The 13924-nt window shown below is 37.6% G+C and overlaps 1 protein-coding gene across 1 annotated transcript; it reads right to left on the bottom strand.

Moving 5' to 3' along the window:
• Window positions 1-3690: 3690 nt before the first annotated feature.
• On the bottom strand, window positions 3691-5226 carry LOC113287102 (ubiquitin carboxyl-terminal hydrolase 12-like). The gene is made up of 3 exons (XM_026535775.1): window positions 4956-5226; window positions 4737-4879; window positions 3691-4552 (listed from the first exon to the last, which is right to left on the bottom strand). The coding sequence occupies exons 1-3, from the start codon at window positions 5069-5071 to the stop codon at window positions 4263-4265; spliced, it is 549 nt and encodes a 182-aa protein (XP_026391560.1). The 5' UTR covers window positions 5072-5226; the 3' UTR covers window positions 3691-4262.
• Window positions 5227-13924: the final 8698 nt, after the last annotated feature.

Below are 13924 nucleotides of genomic sequence, written 5' to 3'. Positions count from 1 at the left end.
CGCGACTTTGGAGAACATATTAAGATGATAAAAATACGCTGCAGAACACGAAGTCCCAATGTTTTCATACCAGAGATCAACTTAAGAAATAAGTTTCCAAGCTTATAAATGTCGTCTTTATGATTAATCTTCTATCCAAGGTTTTAATTTTTTGGGTTCTTTGTAGTATGTCATACTAGGACTGATTGCATATAGATTATGGCTCCTTACTTTAGCTGCAATTGATAAAATCCAAGTGATTTTCAGTTGCAATTGTTAGTTTGATACCCGATAATCACAATGCATGTTTCTTTTCCATAGCTATATCGAAGTCTCCGATCTTTATTTTTGAATATTTGTCGAGAAATATATTTATCGAGAACAAGCCTTCGTGAGTAACAACCTGCTCATGCATATATAAGATACCCTCCACGATTTATCAAAGTAACCTTGACCCACTTGGTCGTCCACAGTGGTTGGACCATCTAATATAGCTTCATCAAAGGTCCTGCCAAAAATCCATATATTTATTAATACAAGGACATTGGAAAAGAACAAACTCTTCTTACAAAGCTACCATGAATAGTTAAACAACTACAAATCAACCTTGAAGTAGGTTATAGATGGGTCAGTCAATCGTTGTATATACGTAGAACTACTACAAATATTTAACCCACTATCAAATAAGGTTAATCAATCATTATGTCTGATATGTATTTATTTTTTATCTTCTTTCTAATTTGCGTCGAAAACAAGGTTAAAAAACTCCGTTAAACCACAAGAACGATGCTCGTATATATAACATATAATAGATTTAGCCTAAAGTTGATGTGAATTATGTACATGGATACATGAGGATCAACATGTTGCGAAATACCGGGTAAACAAAAGTATCTACTTTAAAAACACAACGACTGCTCTATAATGACGAGATATTTTCGTGGCTATATCACCCGAGAAACACGGTCATACTATTTTCATCATCAATATGGAAAGTATGAATTATCTTCACACCAGTCAACATAAAAGATAACATCCTAACAATAACATATAACAAATTATCAATTATTTTTCTTTACCGATCAAAAAATAATAATCATCTATTAGTTTTACTAGTGATTAGATATATTTGTATACAAATTTACAGCCAATACAAAAAAAAAGTTTGGATTTTGAAAATACAAAAATAAATCCACAATATATAAAATACTTCTAATAATTAAGTCTGACTAAAAGACACACGATTATTGGAATAAAAACAACACTTATAAAAGTAAGCAAAGCATCATTATTTGTACAACCATACTAGTCAATCTAGTCTGATCTGTAAAATCTTCTCAAAAATCCAAGAGAATACTAAAAATTTATAGTAAAATTAAAGACTTGAAAAACTATACAGTGGAACCTCCATATATTAATACTCTTGGATACACACAAATTTATTAATATAAGGAGGTTAATATATGGAGGTTGATAAGTGTAAGATTTTACAAATTGGGACTATATTTTGTATCAATATGTAGAGGTTATTAACACATAGAGTATTAATATATAGAGGTTCTAATGTACCACTATAAAACAGTAATATAAAAAAGACACAAGAACAATCATATCCAATCTCTTGTTATTGTCTTTTGCCTTAAGTATGTAGCTATACAAACCTTTTTTGTGTTGTTGAGTAAATACGGATTATGCTGAAAACAATGAAATTGTTGGAATTATCTAAGATAAAGAAGTTAATCGAATATAAACTTCATGAGAGTAATACTAACACAAAATTGATGTTTGCAGTTAATGGAATATGAGATTATGCCAAATTACTTCTTATTTTCCATTATTTTCATCTACAAGTCAAAGTAATTAATAATTGCACATGCACGTGTCTTTATTGGTTGCAACTAAAATTGGAAGGACGGATATGCATACAAATAGTCATGGGTAGAAATATCAAACAGAACCTAAGAGAAGTCATAGGGAGAAGATCGATTCCAAGACTGATATCTATAACCTCAGAATCCTATTTGTAGATCTGATCTCTGGTGTGAAAACCGTACAAGAGAGAAATCATTTGATTTAAGATTTGAGGGATAGTGAAATATTGTCAGATGATATGAATGATTGATATGAAGATTTCAACGCCCTTCTTACTTTCAAAGAAGCTTTCGGGCGACCTTCGGCTGGAGAATCGTGAAAATGGCTCTTTGGGAAGCTACTTTTATTACTAGGCTTCACTTATCGTTTAACAAAGTTAAACTAGTTGTATTTGTAAAACATCAAAGTAAAAAGTTTAAATATTTATTTGAGATGTCTTTTAGTGCAACTATCTTTTTATTCTCTCTATTTCTTACCCAAACCACTAAAGCATATTAGACATTTAATTTCCGGTCATCTTCATCATTTTCTCTTAAATCTTTTTGATTATATTATTTAAATGTATGGCCCATTTAATGCACGGATGCGGGGGATTATCAAATCCTTTAACAAGTAGATGCTTAACCCAAATTCCAGGTACTTTGTGTCTAACCTACTTGCCAACTTCAGAAGAAAATATGTCCATCATCGGAGAGTCGATGTGCGGACAAGGTAGAACGATTTTGTAGTTATTGGATTTGACAGGATCAAAGACTATGGCAGCAAAATTATGTTTAGCAGCGTCCAGAGGTTCAGGGATGGAAAAACATTGATTTGTTGCTCGGTTAACGACAACATAGCGACAACCCATTACAACAGTCAACTTGCCAATAACGTACGTTGTCGTCATCTTTATCTTTCGGAATGGATCCAACATAATTCAACTCAGGCATTTTCTCAGAAAAGCAGTACGACTCGTGAAGTCTTCTATATCCTCCCCTGTATAAGTTAAGGACACAGATGTCTGCTGTAATCCTCGGAATGCAAACATCAGAAATAAGTTCGTTCCATGATTTGGATACGTACTTGAACACAATCAAACTCTTTATGGGTATTCGACAGAAGATCTCAGTCAGTAAATCTATAGGTAAGTGCTCTGCGATATCCTTGTTTAAGGAAACCATAGAGGGTTATGCCCAGAATTTGGCAGTATTAACGAACTAGATTAACAGAATTCGGAATAAGACGTTTTTGAGGAGGCTGCATGTAGATACACTTTAAAATCCCTAAATCATATCTAATGGTTTCACATAACAAAACCATGAAATACTAGTAAATAACAAAACTTGCTGAATTTGGCAATATTCACAGGAAAAACTTACTTTTGAGAAACCCTATCTATCCTTTATATAAAGCTGGACATCCAAAAATATGGGAGGGCAATTTGTCCAACCCTTTCAAAAGCCCATGCAAAAGAGAAAGTTCCAAATCGCTGTGGGTCGCTGTGTCCCAAACCGCTCAGCCTGGTGAGCTGATTCGGTTGAACAGTCTTTTTGAACTCTTGTTCTTCTATGCGTAGGCACATCACGTTTCTCAACTCAGAATGATGAGATGACAAAGCCAGGTGGACTTGGCGCCGAACAACCATCTTTTCTTCTTCTTTAGGCGCATCTCTCAAATCTCAATTTAGAATGGTGAGCTGACTCAGTTGAGTGAGTCATTGATCACCTTATTGTTCTTCAGTGTTTCATTAAGAGAAACTCAAAACTAGATCAGAAATAAAAAGCTTAATAGTGTAGGTGAAGCCGATTGGGAGAATCACTTGTGTGATTACATTTGAATGTCCAATATTTTGTAGCATGAGAATAACTAAACAATTACATTACTGAGATAGAAAGATTTATGGACTCGCAAACATTTGAACAAGTTAAACTCAAATTTCAAAATATTCCATCATTTCGCCCATTTTTGAGATGTATTTTCATATCAAATTCTGAGAGTAACCCAGATGCATCATCTCGCACATAATTCTTTGCTGCAATCAATTGAGCATCTGCCTCCTTCAACTCATCCTCCCTTGTTCAACTTAGATTTTGCAGCACGCAATGAGGCTGACAAAGTTCCAGCAGTCCGCATCCCACAAACACCTCTTTTCACACTCTCAAATCGTTCTCGAAACCAGCTGATGTTAAATTCAAATTTCTCAGCCATCTTTATCTTCTTTTCCCAAACCTCAATCATTTCAGTAGACAAGTCGCATTGGTGCATATCAATTACAGAACTGATCAAGTCTCTGACAACCATAACTGGGACAGAATCACACGAGAAACGCCTAACTTTGGACCACATTTAGCTCAAATCGGTTGTATAACGAGGCTTGTGTATTCAAAATACCGAAACCAAAGCCTCCATTGTCTACATATTCCCCAGCTTCACAAAAAAAACACACCTTTGCTGAAGGGTTGACCTGAATGCACACCACTACTACTAGTACTAGGATCTGTTTGCAAATTAGACACTGACTCTGAACCACTGTCTGGGTCACTCTTTTCATTATCACTACCCATCGATTCCTTGTTCACACTGCACGAAACCTCAAATTCGATGATGCAACTATCGTTCACGATATATCCTTTACTAGAGTCATGTAGTTCACTAAAAGGGAAGGCCAGTGATGAACCATAACCCGAATAAGATTGTTCAGCGAAAGCATTTTCCAATTCTGCAAAATACAAGAAAATTAGAAAGTGAAGTTCCCCAATTCAATAACCCATTTATACACACAAATGTCTAGATGCAATAGAAAATGGAAATGCAGAAGCTAAATTTTTTGAATATTGATTTCCAGTTATAATCAAGAAAACGCCCTCTAGTTGGTGCTAAAGAGGGTAAAAAAATGCAAATACCAGATTTCATTGTGTGACGGCCATTTGTCTGACTATTAATGGTAACACTGAACTTAACTGCATCCTCCGGAAACACGGTGGAGTCAGCATCAGCAGGGACAAGGGACACCAATAATGAGTCTGTGGGATAAATCTGTGCTTTCCTATAGTAAAAAAAAAAGAAGATGATGAGAGCCTGCAGCCAAAAATTGAAGTGATTTTTTGAGAGAAATTCATTACCATGTTCTGCCACCGACGACAAAAACATCAGAGTCTAATCCGTCAAGAATGTCTAATTTTGAAACGTTGTCGATCTTCCACATAAATCTCGAAGATGCATACACCTGAGTTAACATAATTCCTAGTAGACAGCTTTATTAGATCTCTAAGAATAGAGATTAGATTAGGAAAAAAAAGAAAAGGAAAGAATCAAGACGAAGATGAAGGCATGAGCGATCAAGAGAATCAAGCGATACTAGAAAGATAAGAGGAAGATTTAGCTCATTTCATTTCCTTCTGATCCACAAATGATAGCGAAGTCAACCTTTCTATCTACTTTTACTAAAGTCCAAAGCACGTGCTACTAACATGACTCAAAATAGTAACCGCTAAGGTTTAAGCATCTAACATGCTGCTGCTGCTTTTTTTTTTTTTTTCTGGCATAACAGACTACTGTCGGAATTGGACTCACTACTACACGTGGCTCAAAATTATTAGATGGTATAATTATAAGAAATTTTCATATCGAATCAGACTCGGTAAGAAGTGGGGCCTGTTTAGGAGATACATTGGTACCTGACTCAAAAGTATCCGGTTAGATGTCTGAGTTGAATCAGATTTCAAACCGGATATCGGAAAATTGAGAAAACAAACGATCTGATATTTGAGTCAGATTGAGTTGGACGTCAAGTCAAAATCGGATTGTGAATCAGATGCAAACAAACAAGGTGTAACTACAGCTGAAATATAGCCGACCTTGGAAAAACAAAATCCACCCCTAACATCAGAATTTTTTGTATTTTAATCGAATTTTAGTAGAATGTGTGACCAGTTTATGAGGTACAAAATAATACAAACTCAAATAATTTTGGGTCAGGTGTTTGAGCCGAATCAAACCTCGAATCAGACATCAAACAACTTAAAAAATAAACGATCTAATATATGAATTGGGTTTAGTCGAATGGCAACTCAAAATTAGATCGTGAATCAGATACAAATAAACAAGGCGCAGAGCTGAATTATGGACGCCCTTAGTAAAACAGGGTCTGCCCCTAGGAGTTTCTGAGAAAACCAAAAACTGAATCAGAAATAAAAAAAGCTTAACGTAGGTGAAGTAGATTAGATTGGAGTGATCTTATATAAGGCCTCTTTACAATCGGCAATAAGTAAAGATCACACGCAAATACAAGGAAAAATAATCAAAGATAAAGCGGTGAATTTTCCTTGACATAACTATTGTCTTCCACTTAAAAGATCCTCTAAAGCTTTCGTTAACCTTTCTCTTTCGGTGGTCCAAGCCTCTTTTTCCTTTTTGAGGCTGGAATTTTCGTTTTCTAGAAAATGTTTCTCAGCCCCTTCTTTTTCTCTTTCAGCGATCAACTCATGTTTCTCATTTTCGAGGCTGGAAATTATATTATCTAGACGTACACCTTCATTGTCTATTTCAGTGATCAACTGGTTTTTGATTTCAGTGAGAGTTGCATCCAGATATGTAGTTATTTCTTTTTCTCTAGGACTAGATTCTACAAAAGCAACCCATTCGGTTTCCATATAATGAACTTGTCGGAATGGAAGCGTAACTGCAAATAGACCAAAGAGCCGCATGTCTACCACCTCATGCGACCAGAAAAGAAGTGTTCGGTGCATGTCTGGTTCTTCTCGAGGGTACGTTTTTGTAAACACCATACCTTGAGAGTTGACAGCTAAATCATTTCTACATATGAAAGCTGCTAGAGCGTCATAATCACTCTTCTCCCATGGCATAATACCGGCCAAATGATCAGTGACAGGATACGCCTCTTTGGTATTCAAATCTCTCTCCACAAGAAAACCACAAACACCTTTCTTCACTGCCTCAAATCGTTCTCGAAGCCAGCTGATGTTAAATTCAAGTTTCTCAGCCATCTTTATCTTCCCCTCCCAAATCTCAATCATGTCAGTTGACAACTCTACAAAACGGCACTGGTTCATATCAATGACACAACTCATCAAGTCTTTGACCACTGTAACTAGGACTGAATAAGATGAAATCGGTATAACTTTGGTCGAAGGGATATGGCCATACTTAGCCCATATCTGTTTATACAAAGAGGCTTGTGTTTTCGAAATACTGAAGCCTCCAACGTCTTCATATTCCAGACCCTCACGAAAACCACCTTTGACGTTATGTCGACCTTCCTCCAAGGGTTTACCGTGATGCTCCAGTACGTCTACACTACTTATACCATCTTTTGGTTTGATTTGCATCGAGTTCTTGTTCACAGTACAAGAAACCTCTAATTTAATGACACAACTATCATTCACGATATATCCCTTGCTAGAGTCATGGAGTTCATTAAGACGCAAGGCTGATAGTCCACCCCAACCGCTACAAGTTTTTTCAGTGAAACTGTGCTTGAATTCTGTCAAATACAAAACAAAAAAAAACAACTTAAGTTCCGCAGCGATTGATTATATTCACCAGCAAACAAAAAGAGCACAAATATTCGATACCTATTCTCACTGTGTTAATGCTATTTGTTTGACGTAGTAATGGCAAAGCAGCACTCAAGTTCATCCAATGGAAATTTGGTAGAGTCAGCAGGGACAAGGAACACTGACAAGTGATCATATACTTTCTTATATCCCTTCGGATAAATCTGTGCTTTCCTATAGTACAAATATCAGCAGAAAAAAAGATTAGCAAAAAAAAAAAAAAAACTAGGGTTTTGACCCAAGTTATTTGTGAATAACGCGTACCATTCGAAACCACCAGCCAAGAAAACATCGGAGTAAAATCCCTCTTGAGCGTCCAAAGTTGAAAAGTCATCAATCGTCCACATGAATCCGGAAGACGAAGACACTTGAGTTAGCATTTTTCTGCAAAGAAGGAAAAAAAGATACCAGTACAAATTTATACTAAAACTTACACATAGTGATACACATATCAAAAGGGTATTTATAAGTTTTTTCTACATGCCCCTTCCAGCTGGAAAGAAGCTATAGAGAGTGCATCCAGCGGGTTGTACCTGGGTGGGAGGGTGGGAAATCGGATCTTATGCCTCTTAGTACTAACCCTTCCTTTGTATCGGCCATCGGGAATGATTTTGTATTGAATCTTCAAAATTTGAAAATGTTTCTAATTTAATCGAGAGTAGAGTACTTGCCTCGATAATTCAACTCTCATCAACTATGATCTCATTTAAACACTCCCATCAACTCTTCAAGGGTCCTGATGTACTCTTTCATTTTTTCCCAAGAAAATGGATTTACTATGGCACGTCAAAAGGTTAATTACTAATGGATCAGATGTGATACCATCTACTCCAACAATGAATGGGGATATGAATGAACACCATATGTGCCCAAACGTTGAAGCTTAAACGTCGATATCCCGTTTGAGGCGGGCAATGAGAAAACAGAAGACGTGAAAGGGAACCACAGATAAATTTCTCCATTTTGGAATAGAAAAACTGAGGAGAAGTTTATGTTTCACATAGTAGATCATTGATAGGGTAAAGATATCATCAACGCTATAAATGATGTCCCAAAGAAACTAAAATAATAAAAGGAAGAAATACATTGGACATAACTAACTACCACAATTACAGCAATGTAGAATCATGCATATATTTAAATCATCAATCCAGGTCTACTATTCCGATATTGGACCGAATGATCTTCACTTGATAGATAAAATCAGTGCTAGTTGCATACTCCGTCAGTAACCCAACAACCGAGATGTATATGGACTTGCAAACATTTAACACCTTCAAAACCATTAGCACCTTGGTAATTCTAAATTCAAAACATTCCATCAAACAGTAGATTTTCTCCCTTTTCCAGATACATTTCCATATGGACCATATCTGATTCTGACAGTAATCCAGAGACTTTCTCCCGCACATAATTCTTTGCTGCATTCAGTTGAGCCTCTGCCTTCTTCATCTCATCCCCTATGGCCTTCATCTTTGATTTCGCAGCACGCAAAGGTTGACCATGCTCTAGCAACTCAGTCTTAAATTTCTGCATCCCACAAACACCTTTTTTGACAGTCTCAAATCGTTCTCGAAGCCAGCTGATGTTAAATTCAAGTTTCTCGGCCATCTTTATCTTCTCCTCCCAAGCCTCGATCATTTCAATAGACAAGTCCAAAAAGCGGCTTTGGTGCATATCCATGACAGAACTCATCAAGTCTTTGACCACCATAACTAGGCCAGAATAACATGAGATTGGCATAACTTTAGTCGAAGGGATGTGACCATATTTAGCCCAAATCTGTTTATACAGCGAGGCTTGTGTTCTCCAAATACTGAAGCCTCCGACGTCTTCAAATTCTGCACCTTCACAAAAACTGCCTTTTATGTTATGTCGCCCTTCCTCAAAGGGTTGACCTGGATTGTCCCCTGCGCTAACACTACTTTCACCATCTTTTGGTTTTCTCTGCATTGTAGAAACTGAACAATTGTCTCGATCACTCTCTTCAAAATGCATCTTTCTAGAAAATGCAAACTTGCCCAGACTGTTTAAACTCTCATTAACTGTTATCCCACCAACCGGCGACCATAGCACTTTCCTTGACCTGTATAACTTTCCTCTGCCTACTGGACATATAAAGGTGTTGTTTTTTATGGCAGAAGTCATCTCCCCATGTCCCAACAGAGGAAAATTTAGCAAAAGGATGGCATGATGAACGAAATTGGGTGGACCAGGAGAATAAGTTTGGCGACCACTCACAAGAACGTGCAACTTACTGTAAGTTTAATTATGCTGATGCCAATAGAGATGCGAAACACACTAGATGGGCGAGGTGGAGAGGTTGCTGATAAATTTCAAATAGCATCTCTACATGAAAGCCTGAAAGAATGGAGAGCCTGAAGGTAGTGCTATGAGAACTGGAGCCTAGGTTGCTGCAGCTCATACTTTTTTGGTGGTGGTGATATTTGTTTGTAGGGGTTAAATATCGCACCCGTAGGTATCATGCGAAGGGATACTATCATAAGGGGGCAAACGTACTCGCACGTAACATATCCCAGGTGACGGAACCAATGACATCATGAAGTCAGGAGTAAAGTGTGAAGGTTGTACGAAGTTAAGGGGTTAATGCGAGAAGATCCAACATAAACGTGCGAAGACGTCGCACGTAAGATCCGAAAATAGGGGATTTATTAGTTGTCCTCCACTATGTAAAACTCTTATGTATAGGACCAACTACCACTGTGTTGAGGGAGATATCTTTTTGAGAGTAGAGATAGAACTTTAAGAGAGAGAAAGTTGTTTGCTCCCCAAGTTAAGGGTTTTACTTTACTTCTTTGTATTGATTTCTAAACCTAATAAAATCCTTCTAAGTGTTCTTCATGATGATTTCTAGTTTGTTGTATAGATTATCTAAGGGGTGTAGTAGTAGTAGGATTTTCTGCTACTACATTTTGGCGTTAGAATACAGCTCGGGAATGCGATTATACCTGTTTGTGAAAATTTTAAGTTGATTTTTCGAAAACTTCTTATATTCTTGTTTTTGTGAAAGATTTATGATTGTTTTCGCTGAGTTTCGGTTTGCAAAACATAAAAGTTCATAAGTTTATTCTTGAGCATTTGCCGATTTTGAATCTATGGAACAATACTAAGGATTATAAGTTTTCTTTCGAGGCACAGACTTAACAGATTTTCCTAAGAGATATTTGGAAAAGCTAATCTTATTTCAGGAAAAAGCTAATCAAGGTTGTCTGTAGATAAAAGGAGAACGAATTGAGGCGAAAAACAAAACATACAACTATGTGTATGCAGGACTTACAGGGCAGATCCACAAGCGTGATTATGAAGGAAGGGAGATATCGAATGTCGAGAAGATGTCGCCCTTACACGAATGGCAAAAACAGAAGATCATGTTCGAAGCAGACGATATACCACAAGGAAGCTGGGTATGAACAGATCCGTTGGTAGTAACTATACCCGCGCGAAAGATGGAGAAGGATAAAGATGCGAAAGCTTTAGAGGAATGGGTGATCGAAGGAACTTTGATAGATACCAGGAGCTCAGCTGACATCTTATTTTATCGCACGTTCAAGAACATGGGATATGACGATGCATACTTAAAGCCATCTGCATACAACGTCCATGGTTCCAACAAAGCAATAACAAAGCCAAAAGGGGAGGTAATTATAAATATGCAGGTAACATTGTGCGTAGTAGATGTGGATTCACCGTACAACATGCTCTTGAGAAGACCGTGGTTGCATGGTATAAAAGGCGTAGCATCAACCTTACATCAGTGCATACGTTTCCCGATGCCGAGCGGAATAGGAGAAATTGCAGGAGACACAAAAAGAGCGAAATCCTGTAACCAGATAGATGTTAAGAACTATGAAGGAAGAGCAAAAAAACGAAAGGATAGGTGGAGAAAGGCGAAGCAGTTAAAGAAAAAAGAAGAACACAGGGTATTGGTGCGAGCAAAAGAAGGTCGAGGTATACCAAGCGAAATCCCAGATAAAGAAGGAGCACCTTTGAAAGAGATCAAAGAGCCATCCCCACTAGGTGAACCAAAAGCGAACTTTATCGCAGCTGAGCCAACTAAGGAGGTCAACATAGGAAGAGGAGCCCAAGATTATAAGGATATGAACTGGAATGAGGGCAGAAGAAGAAGAAAAAACAATTCAACTTCTAAAAAAATATAGCGATGTCTTCGCATGGGATATGGATGAAATGCCAGGTATAGATCCTGATGTTGCATGTCATAGGTTAGATGTCAGGAAGGATGTACGGACATTCAAGCATAGAATAAGGAACATAGCAAAAACCTACCACCCGCAGATAGAAGCCGAGCTGCAGAAAATGCTAGATGCAGGAATAATACGACCAACTAAGTATCCAGAATGGATAGCACACATGGTGGTGGTGCCAAAAAAGAACAATGGGATAAGGATCTGCTTCGACTTCAGCGACCTAAACAAAGCTTGTCCAAAAGATAACTTTCCTTTACCAGATATACCACAAATGGTAGAAGCTGCCTCATGAAATAAAAGGATATCATTATTGGACGGGTATAAAGGCTACAATCAAATACCCATGGCAGAAGAGGACCAAGAACACACAGCTTTGTTCGCACGGATTATACTGTTACACCAGAATGCCCTTTGGTTTAAAAAATGCAGGTGCTACGTATCAACGAATGGTGGAAAAGATATTCGCTAATTGGATCCATAAGACCCTGTAAGTGTATGTTGATGACATGCTAGTAAAGAGCAAGGAGTCTGAATATCATGTAGACCATTTGGAAGAAATATTCGAGCAAATGCGGCAATACAAAATGAAGATAAATCCTGCAAAGTGTATCTTTAGAGTGGCGTCAGGGAAATTCCTAGGATACATTGTATCGGAGAAAGGAATACAGGTATATCCAGAGAAGATGCAAGCAGTTCGTGAGATGCCAACACCAGCGACATCAAAGGATATACAGAAGTTGAATGGATTGTTAGCTTCGTTAGGACGATTTACCTCGCGCTCATCAGATAAATGTAAGATTTTTTTTCAACATTCTAAAGAAGGGAGCCGAATTCGAATGGACAGCAGAATGTGAGAAGGCGTTGCAAAGCATAAAATATTACTTAATGAATGTCTCTATTTTGCAGAAAGCTGAACCAGGGGAGGAATTACTATTATACTTGGCTTCGAAACCGCATGCATTAAGTGCCTTGCTACTTCGCTTATATAGAGGAGTCGAAAAACTAATTTATTACATCAGCAAAACCTACAATGCAGCAGAGAAAAATTATGCGAAGATCGAAAAGCTAATCCTCGCACTGATGTACGCATCTCAAAAGCTTCGCACGTATTTTCAAGCTCATAAGATCAGAGTTCTTACAAAAATACCAATTGAGTCTGTAATGAAGAACTCGAAAAGATCTGGAAGAATAAAAAGATGGAATGCACAAGTGGGGTACTTTGACATCAAATATGAGATATTATCCTCACCAAAGTCCAAGTCATTGCGTATTTCTTGGAAGAGTTCCCACTGGAAGAAGATGAGAGTGTATAAGAGATGATGGAGGTGGACGAAGACCAAGGAAATCCTCAAAATCTGTTAAGGGAGAGAAATTCAAAAAGGTGGGAAATACTAGAGATGGATCTGTACATGGAGAAGGAAATGTCATAGGGATAGTGATCATCTCACTACTAGGAGCGAAAATCGCATATTCATTTAGACTGGAATTCGCATCCACCAATAACGAAACAGAGTATGAAGGCATAATATATGCATTGCGATTGGCAGTTGAAATGGAACTAGACGACGTCAGAATAACTAGTGACTCACAGTTGGTAATCCTCCAAATAATGGGGATATATAATGCGAATGAACCATCGTTACAGAAGTACAAGCTACTCGCAGAAGAACTGTCAGCAAAAATAAATAATATAGAATTGAGGTACATTTGCAAGAAAGATAATAGATTCGCAGACGCTCTGGCATTCCTCGCATCAATGCTGGTGGATCCCACCGCCCGATATTTAAATATCACGACACTCTGTTTACCGTCAATCAAAAAAGAATAGGAGGTGGATGTAATGATGATAGAAGATGAAGAAGGAGAAAAGAATAATGACGAAGAGGATTGGAGATCACAACTTCATTCATACTTGGAGAAGGGAGAAATACCAAGGAACGGGTTAGAAGTACATAAGATAAAAATTCGTGTGACAAACTACGAGTTAAGAGATGGAGTACTTTATCAAAGATCATTCCTCGGGCCCTCTCTCAGATGCTTGACACGAAAAGAAGGAATGGAAATTCTAAAGGCAATACACTCTGGGGATGCAGGAAACTATAGCGGGGGAAAGTCATTGGCGTACACAACAAGGATGCAAGGATATTATTGGCCTTACATGCATGAGGACGCGAAAGAAGTATCTAGGCAATGTAAATAATCTCAAAGACATGGGAACAGAATACATGCACCGGGAGCGAACTTAAGTTCATCAACCAGTGTCTGGTTGTTTGCAAGATGGGGCTTAGA

The sequence above is a fragment of the Papaver somniferum genome, chromosome 6 (assembly GCF_003573695.1).
Source record: "Papaver somniferum cultivar HN1 chromosome 6, ASM357369v1, whole genome shotgun sequence".
Taxonomy (NCBI): Eukaryota; Viridiplantae; Streptophyta; class Magnoliopsida; order Ranunculales; family Papaveraceae; genus Papaver; species Papaver somniferum.
The sequence above is the reverse complement of the archived record's forward strand: the minus strand, read 5'-3'. Positions and strand labels throughout refer to the sequence as shown.